A 22059-nucleotide genomic window follows, 5' to 3' on the forward strand; every position below is an offset into this window, starting at 1 on the left:
CATTTCACTAGCTGGGGACAAGGTTACTCAAGTATGAAAATGAATGGGTGACAGCTCAAACTTCCCTCTTAAGCTCTGTGAGTAACACAAATTAGTTGACAAGGCTGTCTCTTAAACTTCCTTTTCAATTACAGTATCTGCTTAAAACTGTATGCCTAACTGTTTGTATTAAATTAGTGACTACTTTGGCATAACTGAAAATGTTAGAGGTGATAAGTGCACTGCTGTCGTTGATTAACTTTTCAGACCTGCTCAGGTTGTTTGGTAGTTGCAGAAGAATTCCTTACCATTAGACTGATTGTTGTGGAATTAAAGTAGCAAAAACAATGGCTTGCAATTGTTAATGGATTTGAGTACTGTGCTGAAGTGGTTGATACCATAATGTCTCAGCAGAAAAAGATGTTGATGACTTAGTAGTGACTCAGTGTGGGTTAGTTGCAATTGATTGCAGAACTGGAGTTCAGGAATTCTGTTATTTCCAGTATTGTGTGTGTGTTGGGTTCTTGAACTGTCATTTTTCAGTGTGCTAGTTTTCTTTATAAAGGTACATAACTTCTCTTCTGATTAGATCAATCACTTGGAATTTCCTATGAGGTTCTTAATGATTATTGTCCCAATACGCCAGACTGTTGTTTTGTATGATACAGTCCTCCATTCTGGAGGTCTGCCGTATATTCTTTGTTCCTAGGTGCATGCATTTACATTCTGAGATATGAAATAAGCTTTGATTGAGTTGGCCCAGCTTACGAAGTAAATACTGGTTGCTATTTGAGATAACTCTTTTCTAATTCAACTTTCCCCAGATTCTGTGTTATCTTTTAAATGTTGTAACTTCTGATGTCTGCTTTTAGATTACTGCTTGAAATTATTAATAGTAAGTAGTCCTTGGAGTTTTTCCAATACTAGTATCTGTTTGATGGTTTGGTTTCTTTTTTCCGTAAATAGCTACCTCTGGAGCTCTACTAAGCTGCCGGTTGTTTATCTGCAAAAAAGCACTGTATTGCACAATGGTCTTTTTTCTGCATCACAGTACCGTATATTACTAAGTCAAAAACCATGAAATTTTTCATGTACTCAGTTTTACTTTCTTAAAGAATGAAGTAGGGTTTGGTTTAGATCTCACTTATTTCCAGTTAACATGACCTTGTAGAAAGTAGTGGGTTTATCCCTTGTAGTAAGTAGAAAAAAAGTAGTTTTACCCAAGACTGTAGTAAAGAAAAATACATGAAAAAAATAATACAGTGAAAAAAGGCTGATTATTGTACTCTTAATTATTTCCCATCTGGATCATTCTGTCCTACAATACTACATAAATACTATTTCATTGTAATTGATCTAATTTAACCTCTAGGATGCAGTTTCTGTAATTGCATTTAGACTAACTGTTAGTTTTCATATGTTTTCCAAAAGTTAAATACCATGTGGGTTTTTTTCTGAAGACTGTTCTTCATACATGTTTCACTGTGTAGCCTGAAAATCTTTAAATAGATTTTAAACAGTGAGAGCCTGCAGTTCCTTTTATATTAGGAGTATTGTGTTATTCATGATAAAATTTACCTAGCATCATGTAAAAAAACTGTGGTGCCAAATTGCTCTGAACATAATATAATTTTCAATTCCATTCCTCTAGGCAGAATATGAGGTATCTTCAGATGAAAAGCGTATAGACTGTGGCCTGAAAGTTTTAGAGACGTACTTCACTAATGGGGTAAATATATTATATTGCAAAATATTGTCTCAAGTGTTTTGTAAATGTCAGATAAATAGATATCTAAGTGGTTGCATTTTTTTAGTAAATTGACTTTCAAACTTCATTAGTCCCATTTTTGTCTTTCTGGAAGGTATACTGCCTCTAAAATTGTGAAGCTCTTATCAACTTGAGTAGAAACCTTGACTAATCTCTGCTTTTAAGACTACTACTATTACAATTTATTCTCCTATGTTTTCTAATTAAAATACTGGTCTCAAGTAAAGATATATTTTTAAACAAACTCATTTATCATCTAAAGAGAACTTATTAACAAATTAACTCAGAGTTTTTTTAGTCTGAAGACATGAGAATGAGGAATTCTTTAAATTTTCAGGCTTCTTTCAGACTCCTATGTGGCCTTGGTTGGTTTGCTGTAAGTTTGCAGAATTGCTGCAGGTTTTCACAAACTGAAATGCTGTTTTGGTTTGGTTTGTTCTAGAGCATTCTGTTTCTCTGTATTTTGCATGGTCATCATTAATAGCTGATCTTTTGCATATATTAGACGTCACTGATTGACTTTTAAGAGTCTGTTCTTTGGTATCCAGTAGAAGCTTTTCTGTGGATATATAATTAGACGTTTGCTTTCTATGAATAGATGCTCCTTCTGCTTCTCTTACTTTGGTCATCCTAGAAGACTTTACTCCAAATGAAGGTCTTGCAGATGCCTAAAAAGCAGATAGACTCCAAGTTTGCCACATGTTTTCTGATAATTTGGGACTACCATAAGTCACATGCGGTTTTTGCAAAAAACGGATTTCTTTGGGCTGGTTTGAAACAGTTCCCCAGCTTTTGTATGTGTTTCTTTCCCTGTCCTTCCATCCTACTAAGCCAAATAGAGAACTTGCTTTTGTGGTGATAGACTTCTGGAGAGAAAAAGAAATTTTACTTACTGCCAAGTTTGTTTCCTCAGATACTGCAACAGTAAATAACTATAATAGCTTTCAATGCATTTGTATGTAATAGGGAACAAATAAAAATTTTGCCTGAATATGACTTTCTTGGTTTTCTCTTCAGCCAAACCATTCCTTTCCTTTTCCTGTATTAGAAGATTTTATTTTACTTTGAATACAGAACTCTTACTCATTCTATCAATTTACAAAATTGCTTTCATTGTTGCCTTTTTGTTTAATTATGTAAAGTCTGCAGCACACCTGCCAGAAATACCTCAGGAAACAGTAAATGAATGTAAAGCAAGACTCGAAAAGAACCCTTCTAAGGATCTTTTTATAGACTGTACTAGGTAAGTTAAAAATGCACAGTGCGAAGTTTGAGGATCACAAGGGAAATTTGTGTGTTTCTGAGAGAAGTGAAAGGTGAAGCTATTACACCCAGGAGTATTTGGTCTCTCAAATAAGTGTAGGTAAGAAATTTGGAACAGATTTATTAAAGGACTAGGTTTCCTTCAGATGTGATTTACATGTTTGACTTTTGCAGAGCTTTTTCTTTAATGCTAATTTTGCATAAAATCACACTATTATCTCCTGCCAAGTATTCTGTAAGTTAGAATAGTATTTCTCTTTATTATATTCTTACCTTTTGAGTGACTTCTCTTCCATGATGAATGTACTCAGAAAAATATGAAGTTATAAACTGGAGCTTGAAAGGTTTCTGAACAATGTTACACAATTTATGGTTCTTGAAAATGGCCTGAACAGAGGCCAACAGTTATATTCCATTAAGATGGCTAATTAGATGATTGATTAACACAGCGATAGTTAGCACAACCAAATACAACTTGGTTTTGCTCTGAAGTCATGAAGTGATACTTCACACAGCAGCAGCAGGAAGGCTTTTCTTGGAGGGACGGTACATGTTTACCAGTGTTGCATGTCTTTCTAAAGCCTTCATGTTTCTAATATTACTGGTTCTTCAAGACATGCTTGATCCTGTCTGAAGGATTACAACACGTTTTGTCACTGCTTGGGTCATCTCCCTGGCAACAAAAATAAGCATACTTTATAACAACCTGAGATTATAAGATTGAAAGGGATATTTGAGAACACCTAGTAAAACATGTCTCAAATGGAGGATCTGTCATGTAGGTCATCCCCTTTCCTCTGTCCAATAAATATATGAATACAGTTTGAATGACTTGTTCCCCCCCCCCCCCTTGGTGTGTTTAGTTTAAGGGGAATGATAAGGTACCTGATGTTCAGGTTTGCATATGGAATTTAATATTTCAGTTTCAAATCCTAGAATAAAATTTTACTTAGCAGTCTCCAAAGAATGTATGAAAACTTGTAGATACTTTCCTGTAAATATCTTTCACAGGTCATGTATGTGGGGTCATACATGCATTGCATAGCTCCTGAGAAGCTGATATTTAGGTGGGCTTGAAGACACTTGATGAGAATGCAGAGGTCAAGCTTTATAGTTAGTGTAAGTAAAAGCAGTTTGACATTCACTAGTGTTTTGACAGGAACAGTTTTCTGTGACAGGCACTTACTGTGAGGCATTTAGGTTAAAACCATTCTAGAGCACAGTGACAATGTTTTTCTGCCTACAGCTTCATTGATATGTTTAAGTGTATTTTAATAGATTGATAACACCTGCTTCATCAGTTTTTTCCATATAAGATTGATTTTATTTTCCTGTTGCTAGAATTGTCCATGAATACCTAAGCAGAAGACCTTTTGAAGCTTACCAAGAAAGTGTGTATTTTTCCCGGTTTTTACAGTGGAAATGGCTGGAAAAGTAAGTTTATTTATAATGCTTGCATTATGATTTTGCTTTGTGGCCATTCCGCTTCCTGTGCTAGAAATGTTGTAGAGCCCTAATGAGTGACACTGCCTGTCTAAGAAATTATGATCTGAAAGACAGGATGTAAAGGATGATGTTGATGGGACAGTGAGAGTGGCAATACTCCCAATGGAAGTCCAGTAGTCTTTAAGTGATAAATTTGTATTAGGTAAATACAAATTTATTATCATATGGATATATGTGTGGCTGTCAAGTGTGCAGTGGGATACCAGTCTTCCTTGAGAGAAAGTTTCAAACTTGGTCTGATTAGTGGTTAATAAGCAGATTAATCTAGTTTTACAACCCAGTGGGTGATTGGATAACTAATCAGTTTTTCAGGGTGGTACAGACACAGATTTAGTAATTACAAGACAGCAAGATTTGTATATATCAGAATCTAGTTTGGGCTTTTAAATCAATACTGAGTGTCCAGACTTTTTTCAGAAGGCTGAAATTGGTACAAATTTATTCTAATTCAGCACTGCTGGGTATCATGATCACATATTGAAACATTAAGGTGCTTGACCATTAATTTTATGGTAAATTCCAATTATCCAGTGTCTTTATTTGACTGAATTAGTAGCAAAAGCCAGGAAGAGAACTAGGGAAGTTACTCAAACAATTAAACCAAAGGAACCTCCATTTGTTGTCCTGAGAACAAAGCTGCATTAACAATGAATGCACTTTTAAAACAAAACCAAAAAAAACCCCACCACCATGAAACAGCTCTGCTCTGATAAACGTTTAGGATTGTTTTAGCATAGAATGGCTGACACCTTTACTGCCTCCAGTTATTCGTTCTTCTTCCACTACATCAATACCTTAACAATTCGGCTCTTGAACTGCTGTTGCATACTGCAACTCTTTCTTTTTTGGAAAACCTAAAGAGCAAAGCAAAATCAGAAATGGTTTACCTTTTAAATGCTGCATAGTGAGCATGATCTCATTCAAACGCAGCCTACATGTCAGCATACTGCAACTAAGGGAGACAACTGGAGGTGATAAATTGACTGTTGATGAGAACAGATAAAGCTCTAACCATAAACGGCATAAGGCCTAATTGATCAGCTTTTCTTCCAGCTATTGTGAATGTCTGATGACCACATGAGGGAGCCAATGATTCTAATCAGAGCACCCCTTTCAGCTTATTATAATACTGTCTTCATGAAGTCAAGGCAACTGTTGTTCAGTAAGATGTCATAGAACAGGAAGGAGAAAATTAAGACAGACCTCAGCGTGGGGAGGGGTTTACTAACTCTTGTAATTCCTGTTGCAGTAATTGTTTCTTTCTGTTAATCAGGCAACCAGTAACCAAACACACATTTAGGCATTACCGAGTACTAGGCAAAGGTGGATTTGGAGAGGTGAGTACAGAATTATCTTTCTGCAAGGCAGTCCTTGAGAGAAAAAAACAAAAAAAGGTTAATACAGAGGGGAAGCAGTTTTTCAACTCTTGACTCTAACAATCTACATTTGACACATCACCTGGCAAACTGTCATTAGTCCAAACTGTTTTCCTTTGATGTGTTAGTTTCAGTATTGTAGGTCATGCACAAAGTTGGAGAAAACTTCTACTGACTGATAACAGTTGCTTCTGTTTAGAAATTTCATTTGGCAATGAGAATGTAGTTTCTACTTAATAATTATGTAGAATATTCATGAACCTAATAGGAAAATCTATAGATTTTATTAATTCTGTTTATAATTCAGTGGGGTTTTTTTCCCCCCTACATGTTTTAACCAGAGCCCTATATTGAAGGGGAAGGAGGGTTACTAAATTGTCATTATCTTTTTCCTGCTTGATTATGGCATGGATATTTGTCCTCTGTCCTGCTTGCCTAGACTGTTACCACAGTCAGGTGTTTTGCCAACACAAGATCCAGTTTTACTGAACGATTCAACCCCAACAAAAATGTGTTTGCTCCTGTATAATTGCTTTTTTTACTTGTTACAGCTTTTGTGACCCTTCAGAGTTGTTTCATGGGTGAAATATCTGTATTGATTCTTACAAACCTTCATTTTCTGAGAGCATTCAAGAGTTCAAGAAAAGAAAATAAAATTTTATCTTCTTTTAAAAAAAAAATTATTCTAAAAAAACCCTAGCATCTTTGACACACCTTCCTTCTTTTTTAGGTGTGTGCCTGTCAAGTACGGGCAACAGGAAAAATGTATGCTTGTAAAAAGCTAGAAAAAAAGAGAATAAAGAAGAGGAAAGGAGAATCAATGGCTCTAAATGAGAAAAGAATTCTAGAAAAAGTGAATAGTAGGTTTGTAGTAAGTATCTACTTCTGATCTTATTCTCAGAAGGTTGTCTTGCTTTGCTTCATTTCAGTCTCTTTCAGGAACTTGTGTGCACAAGACTTTTTAATTGATTTAGAGAATGCATGACTGCTGAGAGAAATGATTGATATAATAAGAAGCATGTTTTGGTTTTGTGTGTGATTGTGAGTAGCTCTGTGCAGAGGACTTTTTTATCCAGTATTAAATTGATTTTAGTCTGCCTGCTTTATTTCTCACTTAAAACCACAACATTAGGTTGTGTTTCAACATGCTGATGCCACTGAATCTTTGTCCTCTGTTTAAAGGTGACTAGATTATTCTGTAGTCCTCTGACTTGAATAATCACTTAAATTCTATTTCTGCTGCAGCCTTTGACTGAGTATGTTTGTCTGTGTTTAATAAAGAGGATAATTCCATATACTTTATTCCATCCTATTTTTTCCTTCTCTCTTTCTCTTCTCTGTCTCTTCTTCCAGTGCACTGCTCTCTGTTTTCTTCTCTTACCCCCTTCTTCCTTCCCATACACCTATTTTCTTATAATTAATGCTGATTTCTAATTTCATTTTTGGAGGTCATTCATAAAGGCACTTACAAAGGGGTGACTTCATGAGAGTCTCCCATTTAATTGCCATTAGAAGTTGCATATCCTGCATTTGTGTGACTTTTAATAGTAGAGGTTTTATATCCTTAGGTATTTTCATGGTATTCATTACTCTGTTGCTTATACATTTCAAGATAAACATGAAATTTGACTAGTATATCTATTCAGGTTAATTATATTGCTTTTCTGTGTACTAAGGCTTAAAGAGGTATCTTGGATGTGAAACAATTAACATAACTTTTTAATAGAAATTCCACAGAATGAAAATCTTAGTCTTAATACTTTAACCTGATGCTATCACATAAATTATGGTCTGTTAGTAGCTCTAATTACTAAGCAGTGAAATAACTTAGAATGATCAAACTTATACCAAGTAAACTTTCCCCCAGGTAATGTTTATTTTTTCATTGAATTGTTGTCACTTAAGTGTTAATTTTAAATGCATTTTGCCTTGCTTTTAAATCCATTTACTGATAAATTTTGTATTGCAGTTCAGAGAGGATTTTAAAGTACCTATGTTAGAGGATAGTAGAAGTTATTTATAAATAAATATATATATGTATAAAATATGTATGCATGTATTTTCTGATAAGCTTTATGTATTAAAAACCCCTGTAGAGTACTGCCAGCTAAAAGAAAAATTAAGAACCTGCCGGCCAGATACTTTAATGTATTTTAAACGATTATAAAGAATGTTTTTGTATAAATATGCTAATGTTGTTTTCTCACAAGGCTCATGGTCTTGAATTGATTGAAATTGAATCCAGAAATTACCTGAATTGATCCAGAAATTACTAGTTGTGGAGATACATGAGATAAGAGTGAAACTTATATTTTTGAGTAATATTTTTTCAACATATGTAAATACTATAAATCAATAATTGATCGAAGTTGAATTTGAAAACACTTTATAGGATTGAGTATAAGCTATTTTCTTCTTGCCAGCCAAAGCTTTTTTGAGGCAATAGAGAAGATCTAGACCTTGGATCTGCAGTAATACTGGGTTGGAAGTGGGTAGATAATTTGTCATGCCTGTGTCACAAGTAAAGTCATTAATAGCTGGACATGTCAGTTTAAAACCACCAAATAGTAACCCTTGCCCTGAGTAGCTGATTTATATATTTATTTCATTTTATTATTTACTATTGGATTTATGCTTCTGAAGGAAGAGTTTGGGCTTATTACCGAATTATGACCTTTATGTATTTGTACTGCCTTTAAAAATACATTTATTGAGTCAAAAAAATCCTCCTGATTTTTACTTAGCTTACTTACCTAATGTAAGCTAAGTATATGTTTAAATCCCATTGCTTTTAACACAAGTTAGTTAATCTCTGTAGTTAATTTTGAAGATCCTGCCAGATGATCATCAGCATAGCATAGCTTTTTCTATTGAAACTGAGGTTGTAATTTAAACAACATAAGTTGAAATTTGCAGTATACTACATTGTTTTAAAATTGGGTTTTTATGAATTTACAAGTCTACTTTAAATGCTCTTTAAAAACATTTACCTAAAACCTGAAGAAAAAAAAAAGTGGTTTTCTTCCATCCCTATCAGTGCTGCATTCCACATACAGTGAGAAGAAGAAAGACTGTAAAGAGCTATACTAAGTCTTTACTGTTGGCAAGTTCTAAGCCAGGGAAATATGCAGTTATTTGGGGGGGGGTGGGGGAGGAAGGAATAGAAACTACACATTTGATCTTAAATAACTTTTTTAGTTTCTCTAATGTAGGGCAACTTTGAGTTTTGTAGAAGTTCAGGAAGGTGGTTTGACAATGCATAATTCCTGAATGAAATAAAGTATATGCGCATGTTATCTTTACAAAGAGTAATACAGATAATGTGCAGCTGAGGGCCATCATCAATAAATGTATCTTCTGGATGGAGCTCTATGGTATCTAAACAGATATGTCACTAAACTTTTGTATGGTGATGTAGGGTTTGTGTATGCATACAAATTGGAATACCTTTGTGTCTTCAAGTACTCAACAGGAGTGATTCTCTACTTGACTGTTGTGTTCTTTTTTGTTTTAAAAAAGGATTCATATGTTGCTTGTATTGGAAAAAAGAGCTGTGAATTGTATTGGGGTTTATGAATGAATAATGGTTGTCTTCTCTTCCTGCCCCATTTTTAGGTTAGTTTATCCTACACGTATGAGACGAAAGATGCCCTGTGTTTAGTATTAACCATAATGAATGGAGGAGATTTGAAGTTTCACATATATAACATGGGAAATCCTGGCTTTGATGAAGAAAGGGCTATTTTCTATGCTGCAGAACTGTGCTGTGGCCTAGAGGATTTGCAGAAGGAGAGAATTGTTTACAGGTGAGTGTCACCTACAGTCACCCGTACCTTGAATTTTCCATGTCTGTTCAGCATTGAATGTATTAATTGTTTTCTACTAAAACAAGTTTATACTTCATAGTAAAAGAAGCAAAAAATTGTTTAGTTGTCCTTTTCACAGCATGTCCTTCAGAATAACTGATCTTATTTGTGTTCGTTCTTACTATTTATTTAGTTTTAGATACTTGCTACATTCGAAAACATTATAAAGTTCATTCAAGGTTTGTTTGTAAAATGAAAGTAAATTATGATTTACAAAGCAAATTCATTAGTAATTCAAATAAATAAAATAAGTTTTAGGAACATGGGGTTTGTATTTCTGCCCACTCTAAAGCAGGAGTTCACAGAAGTCCCTTGCTGCATTGCTTGTTACGCCCAAGTGGGTAAGAAGTCAGTTATAATCCGTATGACCCTCCTTCTTCTGTTTTTATTTCAGGTTCCTCCAATAAACACTTTATTGCTTTTGAATTAATGAAACTATCAGAAGCCTCATGCATTATTGTAATTGAGATTGTATGGTCTTACTGCTCTTTTCTGTCTCTGTACGTACATGATTTAATCCCTGGCATTCATTAATATCACAGAACAAGCAAAACAAACTCAGTGGTGGACCAAAACCACTTTCTTTATATTACTGGTGTATAACACCAAGTACCACTTGTTTTCAAAGAAGATTTAAAGTATAATCCTGCATAACTTCAATACGATGAGTCTTAGTCTTTTCCCTCCCCAATACAGAAGACTAACATACACACAAAAGAAAGTGACAGAACTACAGAGTAAATCAGTCTTATGCTGGTTGTTGTATGTGGTTCCCTAAAGAATTTGGCTAATCTTGCAATGTTATGCAGTGTGTTTTGGCATGCATGTAGGAGGAAAGCAAGGATGAATGTTTTGATCAGCTACAAGTAGGCCGTTTCACATTGTCCAAGTGAAAACAAAACTGATTGTTTAAAAAAACAAAACAACAACAAAAAAACCCAAACAAAACAAAAACAACAAAAAAACCCACAGCCCTTGTGTTTAAGCCCAACTTGTTAGCTATTTGCTTGTAAGAAGACCTTCAAACACATATGTCAAATCCTAGTGTTCTCTGTCTGCAATTCCACATCTTGGAGTGGTCGTGGTTTCTTCTGTAGCAGTCTTGGTGTCTAGATCTCTGCCCTGTTTTGTGCTATTACATAATCAGTTTCCAATTATTAAGAATTTGTATGGCCTTATATTTATGAGCAAGGAAAAAAGTAGTTTCACAACCAAGTCTGAGTAAAATTGCCTGTTAATTAAAAGAATGGGAATTATTTTCAGTCTTCTATTCATAGCAAGATGAAGGACCAAGAGACAGTTACCTGTACATGTGTTAGTAACTGAATATTTGCATGCTTGGGAAAAAAAGAAGGGCTTAAATTTAATCATAATACCTGAAGGTGTTATTTAAACAATTCAGTATAGGACATGCTAAGGTAGTTCCTGCTCAGTATGTAAACAGATGAAAAAAGACTCTAATTATACCATGTCAGCTCAAGTATGCTTTAGCACTAAAACTAGAAAATGTTTGGATAATTTTACGCTCTTTGTAGAATTACTTTCAGCCATGCACTTTTTAATATTGAATGACTAACTTTTTGTAAAACAAAGTCTTGTGTCTTCTCTTTTGCTAATGGTAGTATTTTTCCTGATGGTCTTGATTTGTTTTCTCCATATGTATTTCTTTTTGTATCATGCATTTAGGAGCGTAACTGTAAATTTTACAGTTTTAAAGTCTAGAAGCCAAAACAGGTGGTCATGGAAGTCTTCAGAATGTCACCAATTATGATAGGTTACATGATCAAAATTCTCTATCAGGCATCTTAATGGAAATGCATTTAAGCAGCAATACAGTGATTGTATATGATTAGTGAAACAGAAAGCTTGGGAAAATTTGCCATAATTATTTTATTCTCACCAAAGAAGTTATGCTGGCAACCTCCAGTCTTAATGTTGGCAGTGGGGAGGGGAGAATATAATGAAGCACGTTTTAATTGATTCAATAATTTATTTTTCCGAATTATGGTAACTAGTATTTTTCATTCTCCAGGGCAAGAAAATACAGAAGGAATGTTTTTCTTATTTTGCTGTCATTTTGAAAGCATTTAATACTGGTAGGACCACTGAATTTCTGAAATTGGAGCTAGTTCTTTTTCTTGTTGCCATATTTTAACATCTATTAGTGCATTTGTTTTCCAGCTTTAAAGGAGGAGTTTTAAACTGTCTTTTTAGACAAATACCTTAAATTGTTAAAGTGGACTTTAATTCTGTAACTTACTGTTATAAAATATTTTCTTGAGAACGTGTTTTTGTGGCTATCCATCTGTATATTCACAGTAAAGTGTACTGCAAAGGCAGTGGAAGAAGGGAAATTCAGAACTTCTGAAAATAGAAATTCTCGGTGCAGAGGGGTGTCAGTAGATAGCAGTAAAATCAGTTCATCTTCGCAGTTTGTTCAGTTCTAGTTCTACAGTTTTAATGTAAGTCAGTCATGTTAAAATTTATTATAAATTTATTACATTTGGGACATGTTGCCATCAGTAGCAAAATGCCTCATAAAGTGGAAAAACTAGGCCTCACTTTCCTCTCCATTAACACCAATTTTTCTTGTGTGTTTCATGTGTATTTATACCAATTATTACTGAATTTCAAGCAGTGGCATTGGTGCTGTCTGTAGGACCCTGGAGTCAGTTGTGCCATTTTGTTAGTGGGGTTCCCACTGGCTTAAGAGAACAGGTGCAGAGCTGGAAGGAGGGCCCCGCGCTGCCCTGTGATAGCGACTGAGCCAGTGTGCTTGTTCAATGGGAGCTTGTGAAACTAGCTGTAACTTGCCATATGTTGCTGACGTTAGAAAAATAAGCAGACAGGAACAGGCAGCCGAGGAGCTATTCATCCATCTGCTACATAAAAAGTCTGATAATACTTAAGAGCAAAGTCAGGATTTGCATAAGACAGAGTGGGGAACAAGTGCCTGCTTTCCAAAAGGGACTTAGTTGCTGGAGTTTTCCTGCAGGAGTTACCAGACTTCTCAAGGATGGTAGTGTTTTTTATCAGATACGCCGCTTGAATACCTAGTTTTCCTCACAAACTCATGTAGGTGCCCATAGAATGTGCCTGGAAGGTCAAAGATCAGACTTAAAGACCTGTTGAAGCTGTAGTGGATAAACCCAAGTAGCTCCTTGCCTGCCTTGTGCCTATGCTGAGAGTAGACATCTTTACAGTGAAATCCCCTAAGGATTTTTATCCAGAAATTTTCTCTGAAGGAAGGCTGGTATAAGCTATAGAACAAATAGACTTGGAGATGGAACTCTTTAAACTTGTTTACTTGAGTTAACCTGAGCATATAAATATGTACTTTAAAGTAGATTTGTTTCTACCTAAAGTTTGAGCTGAATTTTCTTTTGCTTTTTTGATACTGATGTGGGGGGTTTTGCGTTTTGTTTTTTTTTACTTTAATCTCTTCTGATTTCTCTGGTATTGTAATCTCATATCTAACATCAAATGTTTAACATTATGGGGACTATCTAGACTTAAAATTATTAGAAGCAAAGTGTCTTGCTGACTTCCTTATACAGTTAATATCATGAAATAATGAAACTTTAACATGAATACACATACTTCAGAGCACCAATTTATCAATATTTGGGAAAAAAAGCATGCAGATTTCTTGGTGAACAAATGTCTGTGTGTATATTTCTCTCTCATTTTGAATGTAAATTCTAAAGTCGTTCTTCCTAAAATTGCTTCTTTTACGTTATTCAGTCTTTTCTGCTTGTATATGAATAACTGTTCTTGTCACAACTGTACATATACCCATATATGTATATATTGTTTTTAATAATCTGTTCCAGTAATAACTGAATCTTTGGCCAAGTACTGATTTTTGCTTGTCTACTTCTGGCTTTACAATATTTATGGTGGAATAAATCTAAGAGACTGTATTGCAATCCACATGTTTCTGATGCATATCACAATTATATATATATATATAAATAAAAATATACATGGAATCTTTTATACATATAGTCCATGCATATATATATTTTATATATATATAAAAAAATATGTATGTTCTCAGTAGAATCTGCTAGAGGATAAATCCTAGAAGTAACCTCTGAACAGCTTCTGGTTCAGCTTCAGTGACTCCCCAACTTTTCCTGGGTGGTGGGAAACCCAAATATCCCATTGAGTTTCTTCTTTTGTTCTTAAAGTAAAAATGTACAAGAAGATGCCTATAAAATGCAGAACTGCAACACTGAATTAATTGCCTTTTTACTATTTCCTGAGTCTTGCTAGCATTTAATAGCCAAAAAATGTTTCATGTGAAACTTTGATGTTTACAGAAAAGTAGTAGAGACTCTTAGAAAGTTGATTTCAAAGAATCCTAACTACATATGAAGTGTCTAGTAAGCTTTAGAAGCTGAATGTCTAAATTAAAGGAAAGGAGTTTGAATGGATGATATTAAGCCTGTAGTTAGTCTTGGGAATATTACTCTCTGTTGTCTTATTACTGTCTGTTGATTTTCTGACACCCTGGGGTGGAATATAGCAAGGAGTCAGCATCAAACTGCAGCAAGCACTGGTGTATTTTACATGCAGTTGTATTCTCAGGGGAAATGTCTTTCACTTATGAGCACAAATTTGGGTCTAATTTGGTGGTTCTTCATATCTGGATTTTAGTGTTGTGTAGAGAAAGATCCTCAACCGTGAAATATGAATTGCTGTTGTTAATATAAATGAATTAGAGAGTTGGGAAAAAATGGATCTTGAGTTCTATGGTTAAACTATATGTAATATAGGTCCTCAACATCAACTTTTTTTTGTATATAGGTGGAAACTGGAAAAATTGCTTTAGTCGGAAACCAAGAAACAGTGCTTCTGTTGCACTTGGTGATGGCTAATAATTTTGCCTTTGTATAATTCACATTTCTATTCTGTTTAATTTGTAGAGACCTGAAGCCTGAGAATATACTCCTTGATGACTGTGGTAAGTAAAAATAAATTTAATTTTGAAATCAGGAATTACAAATCTAATTGATACTGTGCCAGAAACCAAAGGGACTTCTTCATGATAAAAGGGACCTGGCTGACAAATGTTAGCTTTAATTAGTAAAGAAAAAAACTGCCCTTGCTGTTTAGAAAGTAGGGGAAAATACTGGGTCTCTGGGGGATGACAATGATGATGTTTGAGGGGTCAATTTCCCACCTTAAAATGGCTACTTTTCCCCTTTTGCTCCCCCTTCTCCCCACTACCCTTGATTTAAGATGGCTAAAACTTTTATATGGCTTTGTTCTCTGTTTGTCTTTTCTTCGACTGTGGAAACATGATTTGTTAGAAGTGGGGCCAGAATTTTACTTGGCAAACTATAATGTTTAAGCAGTAAAGGAGAAAAGAAATCTGAAGCATCTCTGTTTGTTTTAACATTTCAACTAAAACAGGTCTGATGGTCACTGATGCGTATGTGGCTGGAAGGAGTCAAGGAAGTACAAACAATATGAAGAAATGTTTGTAGTTTTTTGTTTTTCAAAAGCTAACTTAATTTTCTTTGATGACTTTGTATGAAATTTATCAGAATCTTTTGAATTCACTGTAGAACATGTGCAGCAATTACCTTCTAAGCTGTGGATGAATATTACCCGTTTGTTCTTGTAATTGCTGAGTATTTTAGTTAAGCAAAAACTGTTTTTGAAGTCATTAGCACAGTATTTTTTTTAAAAAGTCAACATGTTCTGACTGAAAATTTCTAAAAAGGTGATGCTTGGGAGAAGTCACTTTCCAAGAGCTAAAGCTAGACATCAAATGCATTCTTTAATTTTTCTCTCCAGCAATGCCTTGCAAAAGCTGAAGCCTTCTTTGAGGAAAAATATAGCCTTGCAGGACTGCACTAGAATGCATTCTCTCTGCCAGGGATATTCTGATCATGTTCCAGAGAGCAGAGGGGACTAATTAGAAAATCACTTCAGGAGCTCAGATCCTGCACTTAAAAAAGGGTTCATCAGATGTCAGGGAAAAGAAGAGCATCTGAATGTATTTAAAATAGCATTTGCTGCTCAAGAGCATTTAGTTATTTCCACCCAGTATATAGAATGTCACTTGACTTTCTCTAGTCTCTCTTCCCACCCCTTGATTATCTATCACATGTAAACAAGAAATTAATATGCTATTAACTAACGTTGACACTGTAGAGCTTTTTGAATGACAGAGGGCACAAAGGGCACTCGGGCATTGGAATGGGCTACCCACAGGTGATGCAGTGTTCCCTCTTGGAGGCTTTCTAGACAAGAATTTAAAAAACCTTGAACACTTTGGGAAAGTAGGGTACTTGGTTCGAGGAAAACCTGGTGTCTCAGTACAGGCAACAGTTTCCCCATATTTGGAATAAATGGCGTAAATTCTCATGTTTTGTTAGGAAGTCAGAAAGTGAAGTGTTTGTGGCAGGAATACAGAATGGAAAAATGCAAGTGTCTGATGCATAGATACAGAATTTTAAATGAGCAGTCATCATTTGTATTTGTCCTACAGTAGCAGCCTATGCCAAAGCTAGGAATTAGAGTACTTAACAGCAAATTTTTTTGTATGACCTTCAGGAAATCAGTTAGATCTGTGCCTCTCTTCCTTTAAGTATTTAAGGAAGAGTTGAATAATGATCAGTCACTCCCTTCTAGCTAAGTTAAATAAACTTAGTACTATGAGTATATGAATGTTTTGATGTTTTGGGGTGTTTTTTTGATGAGGTATGCTACAGAAGTTGTTTGTTTTAAAAGTGATGATACTTCATTATTTGCTGACTATGCATAATTTATTTTAACATAAATAGGACATATCAGAATTTCAGATCTTGGATTAGCTGTGCAGATTCCAGAAGGAGAAACAGTCCGAGGACGGGTTGGAACTGTTGGTTACATGGGTATGTAAAGTATCCTTTGCTAGTTACGGTTTACCAGAAAACTTGCTTCTGTGAATATATGAATGACTTGTCCAAAGAACTATATTGGGCCTGGATTAGTTAGTTACTAGACATTTTATGGGAAGAAAGTTACAAGATGTGGTGGTAGATGTTAGTAGTCAATTATAAGCCTACTGATAAACTTGAAAACTTAACTCAGGATATTCTACCTTTAGGTAGAACTTTAAGAAAGCACCTAATTTTTTTTCTGAGGTTCAAAGAGATTTAAGGTCACAGGTGAGCAGATGAATTACTATGACAACACATTTCTTTCCTTGCTTTGGAAAACCTTCATTCTTAGTTTGTAAACAGTACTGCTCTTAAGTGTTAAAGAACTTAAGTGCTTCTCTTGGATATAAACAGAATCCTCGCTGTAGAAATGAAGGTTTCTTCAAGGCACAAAGGAGTTACGCAAAGATCTCTGCACAGAGCCAAAAGAGTACCTGAGAGTTTTTCCAATATTTAATTAGTCAATTTATAGTGAATTGTCATGGGGGTTTCTTTGCTTTTGTTTCGCAGCTCCAGAAGTGCTCAAAAACGAAAAGTATACATTCAGCCCGGATTGGTGGGGTCTTGGGTGCTTGATTTATGAAATGATTGAAGGACAATCTCCATTCAGGAAGCATAAGGAAAGGGTCAAACGGGATGAGATTGACCGGAGAGTAAAGGAAGACCAGGAAACGTATTCAGACAAGTTCTCAGAGGAGGCAAAATCCATCTGCAGGATGGTGGGTGAAGAGACATAGAGGTTTGAAAATTAAATTTCTAATCTTTTTTAAGAGATCAACTACTTTATTTTAACATCTTCTGTTGAAAATTTTTCAAAGCTGGAGTTTTTAAATCCTGCTTTGGTTCAATTGAAAGTTTGTGATTGTCCATGAATTGTTCAATTACAAACTTTGAGAACTCAGAACTTTTTTTCAAGACAAAGGAAGGCTGCATAAATTGATTTTTTCATCATGTGAATGAAAAGGTCCAGCACTCCTTGGACCACATGTAATCGTAGATGGAGTAGAATAGCATGCTCAACTTTAATACTGCGTGGGGAGAAATGGCAGAGCAGTATACTAGTTTCCTTGCCTAAAAGAGTCTGTATGAGACAGCAGCTTTTTTTTTATCTTGCATGTTCTTAAATTTAATAAGAGGCACATCTATACAGAAAGGTTCAAAAGTTTTCTTTACTACTTTATGCAATACATGTGCATTACTTAAGCCCACTGGAAAAAAATGTAAGTCTGTATTTCCTGAAAGTAAAGTCTACTGCAAAGTCTGTACTGTAAAATCTATTCAGCATGGCATCAATTAAAATATTTTCATATAAATTTGGGTATAATCTTCAAATTGTCTGCTTTGAGGGATTCTTTTGTCTACTGAAAATCATCTTGCTCCCAGAATGTTGTAGTTTGGACTTCCAGTTCATTTTGATACCATGATAAATTTCATCTAATAAAAGGCCAAGTAACAAAATAAACTTATTGAAAGACTTTGTATATAGGTTTTTTTTTTATTTAAACTGTGGGATTATATCACTGGATCAGCCTTTTTTTTCCACGTCTTTGCAGTTACTTGCTAAAAATCCAGGGGAACGACTGGGTTGCACTGAAGATGGAGCTGCTATTGTAAAGCAACATCCTATTTTCAAGAATATTAACTTCAAGAGGCTGGAAGCTAACATGTTAGAACCTCCATTCTTGCCAGATGTAAGTAGGTGAGACAGATTTGATTAGTATCTAAAAAGGCAAGAACTGTCATAATTCTATGTCAGCAATCATAGCAACCAAAAGCAGCACACATGTGAACTCCACAGAATCCTTGAAAGTTAGTTAAATTGGCAGGAGAATGCCATTGTAGCTATCGATAGCTAGTTGTTTTATGGCATTTCATCTGAGATTGCAAATCAATTTACAATAGTGGTATTGCTCTAGGGACCTTTGTAGCTGATTTCTTAGCCCTAAAACTCTACTTCCATAGCTCAGATGCTGAACAAATGAAGATTAACTTTGAAGAAATTACTCTGGAGTTGAAAGGAGAGTGACAGAAGATAAGTGAATTCTGACAACCATTAAGAAATCCAGAGAAGTTGCATGCTGTTTCTGGTTTTGATATTTCTTTTCTGTTACTTGCAGGATGGATGGAATGGCTTAGGTTCCTTATGAAGACAGCCTTTTAAGTGTTTGCATTTCTGTTTTGTAGTATAGAGTAATTTGGTGATCAGCAATGTGAAATAAATATCGCAGACATTTCACTCCCTCTTTGCTCATCTAGGAAGGAGAGGAAAACAAAACAAAACAAAACAAAAACCCCATGAAAAACCAAAACCGAAAACCTTAATGAAGCAATCTTGTATTTGTACTGCAGCCACGCGCCGTATATTGTAAAGATGTCCTGGACATAGAGCAGTTCTCAACAGTAAAAGGAGTGAACCTGGATACTACAGATGATGACTTCTATTCCAAATTTGTTACAGGTTGTGTCTCAATCCCTTGGCAAAACGAGGTATTGTATATTTCATAAAAGATTATTTTCTTTAGCACAGCAATATAGAAGATTTAATAAGGGATATAATTTATAGTATTAACTTTCTCTGTGAGAAGTAAAGAAGTTTCTGCTTTAGACTTCTTTGCTGAAAGACTTCAGAAAAAAAGGTTTTCCCAAAACATAAACACCTTGCTAAAAATTGGGATCTATGGTAGATTTGCATAAATAGAATCTGGTATCTTTCTGTCATAGATACAGCATACAGAACAGTATTTAGCATCAGCATGACCACGTTTTCCTTGTTCTTCTATCACATTCAATATTGCTGTTCATAGGAGAGGGATAGAATGCTATTCAAAGTATACAAAGGCAAATAGGCGCAATGCAAGCTGTTTGTGTATCATGCTTTTATATCAATAGAGTATCCAAGTGACATAGTAATACAGAACTGCAGACTCACCTTTTCTAAGGTTTCAAAACAAATGGTTCAATATTGGTTGAGTCAGACTTTCTCTTAAAGCTTTTTCATCTGCCTAGTGAATGTGTATTCTAGTATTCTGCATAGAATACTAGAATTTTGCTACTTCTGCGTGCAGTTCTGTCTATATTTAGGAAATTCAAATCTTCTTTATTATTTCGGGAAGAGCACTCAGTAACAATTATTTAAAGTTGTAGTTCTTGTAATGAATGCCTTCCCCCTATTATAAGATGTTCATAACTTTCTGAAATTAGTATTGTCTTAAATTCTACTAGTGTAGTTTCTTTCCCAGTATGAGTTTTTTTATTTTATTTCGAGCTTGAACACAAAAGATGAGCAATTTCTGAACAACTCAAAGAAAAAAAGTACATTCCCTTTTGTTTCCTTTTTGCTTTTTTGGTGGGTTTTTTTTTTTGCATTACATTAAGAAGGAGATTTGGAAGGTGTCATTTGACATAGGAAGTCTTCACTAAGAAGCAATGAACCTTAGGCTGTTGGAGAAATAAATATTACCTATGCTATGTTGTAATTCTGAACTTCAGAATATGATCTAGTCATTAAGAAATGCACTGCAGCTTAGTAACTCTAACCCCACATATAGGGATGAAGTTGAAAGTAGTTGTGGAATTCTGGTGATGGTAATTCCTTCTGTTCAATGAATAACTATACAGACTTCATTTTACATTTGTGCTTTTATTTTCTTTTAATTCATGTTACTGAGCTTTCCCTCAAACCTTTGCTCTCAGTCTCTTAAGAATTCCTCTTCCCCTCCCATAATTTACCTTACATCATGGTTTATAACAAAAGCAGGCCACATTTCTTCTTATTCCTCTTTATGTCCTCTCTCCCTCTACAAGGTGTACTCATTTGGTTGCATGCCCATTGTGATAGAGGTGTATCAGTGGCACTCGCCAATAAATGCCAGCTACACGTGGGCATTAGCCACTCACCCCCTTCTGATCAGGCCTGTTTGTTACATTTTGGCATTTACTCTTTCTGCTGTCCTTTCTGCACCCAGTAATTGTGGTTTTAATTCTTTTGTTTTCTGTGTACACAAACACAGATTATTTCAAAATCCCTTGCTTCTCTCCAGAGATCAGTCTTCATTATATCTTTTTTTTTCCATGAGGTATTACCTTCTCTGTCTCATTGCCTTATTGCTAATTATGGTATATGTTAGTTCTGTTTTGATAGACAGTTGCCGAAAACACCAAAATTATGTTTAAATCACTGTGGTCCGACATCAGCTGCTTTTTCCCCAAGAATGCAATTTGTCCACTTTGTAAAAAGTATCCCCCCAATGCTATGCAGGTACTAGTATTCTGCATAGAATAATAATTTCTCCTACTCAATATCATGTTTATTAATTAAGTTCAGTACAGGGTATAGAGATACTACATTTGTTAGGCTGGACTGCTCTGAAATGAGCAGAATAGATGAAAGGAAAATCAATTTCTGGTTCTAAAAACTTCCTCTTATTGCTTCATGGGCAGAAGAAATGCCTTACCAAAGCAAGGGAGCATTTGAGAACTTACCTGCATGATAGTGCTCCCATTGCCATTCGTCAGTTCACTGGGTGCACAAGGACAGTTAATGTAGAATCCCTTCCTTCATGGAGCTCTCTGAGTGGTGTAGTTTGGCTGATGAATTTATAAGTTGTTAGGAGTACCCAGCCAGAGTAAATAGACAGATAATAAATGGAACTTGTTTCAGAGGCTTGTATGGATATTTCATTTATATTTCATATGTTTCAAAGATGATTGAAACGGGATGCTTTGAAGATATCAATGCCTATGAAACTGATGGTACTGTGTCACCAGACAGAGAGAGGTCTCCTAAACCAAAGAGAGGCTTCTTTCACAGACTTTTTAGTGGAGAGGTAAGGGTATTTCTTTTCTTTCATAAGAATATTACCAGTAAGACCTTAACATCTATTCAATTTTTTATATTATTTTGTGATAGGAAAAACAAGTTGTTCGCTGAATACTGAAACTAATGAAATCTGGTTTATTATGGCTTTGCTGCTGCTCTGCATTTCAGAAACTGTGGCAATCCCTATAATTCCAGGAGTTTTTCCTCCCTCAGCATTCTGTGTTCCTCTAGTGTCTGCTAGCTGTTACCTGGGGAAAACGTAGTGTGTGCTGTTAATAGCTGTGCTATAGATCTTTCTTTCCTAAAGATATTAATTTGGGTCTTGCTCCTCCTGTATTTTGCCAGTTTTTAATCAAAACTTCTGGGGAGACAATTTCAGGGATAATTAAGGCCCTCTCTGTAAAAACTTAAATAAAATTGACTAATGAACTCAGAAGTGATTGTGGTGGAGCAATGGAACTCCTAGGACTCTCTCCTTTAGAAAGTTGGGCTCCCAATGATTCTTTCTAGTGTATTAAGCAAATAAGTAAAACTATCCCCTAAA

General features: G+C 35.1%; 1 protein-coding gene across 2 annotated transcripts in view; it reads left to right on the forward strand.

Annotated features, from left to right (window-relative positions):
* The window catches only part of GRK4 (G protein-coupled receptor kinase 4), a 42646-nt gene that overhangs the window by 16227 nt on the left and 4360 nt on the right, over positions 1 to 22059 (forward strand). Inside the window, exons 4-15 of one of the 2 annotated variants that reach the window (XR_012649627.1) lie at positions 1631 to 1708; positions 2890 to 2990; positions 4352 to 4444; positions 5790 to 5853; positions 6623 to 6763; positions 9508 to 9698; positions 14690 to 14727; positions 16559 to 16648; positions 17207 to 17415; positions 18250 to 18395; positions 19046 to 19183; positions 21400 to 21522. Coding sequence is in view for 1 of the 2 variants with exons in the window: in XM_075022367.1 (XP_074878468.1) it covers positions 1631 to 1708; positions 2890 to 2990; positions 4352 to 4444; positions 5790 to 5853; positions 6623 to 6763; positions 9508 to 9698; positions 14690 to 14727; positions 16559 to 16648; positions 17207 to 17415; positions 18250 to 18387; positions 19046 to 19183; positions 21400 to 21522 (1404 nt within the window). In the remaining variant the exon portion in view is untranslated. Of the gene's footprint in view, positions 1 to 1630; positions 1709 to 2889; positions 2991 to 4351; positions 4445 to 5789; positions 5854 to 6622; positions 6764 to 9507; positions 9699 to 14689; positions 14728 to 16558; positions 16649 to 17206; positions 17416 to 18249; positions 18396 to 19045; positions 19184 to 21399; positions 21523 to 22059 lie in introns of those variants that run through there. The other variant, XM_075022367.1, reaches the window with a different exon arrangement.

Source organism: Buteo buteo, chromosome 1 (genome assembly GCF_964188355.1).
Source record: "Buteo buteo chromosome 1, bButBut1.hap1.1, whole genome shotgun sequence".
Classification (NCBI taxonomy): Eukaryota; Metazoa; Chordata; class Aves; order Accipitriformes; family Accipitridae; genus Buteo; species Buteo buteo.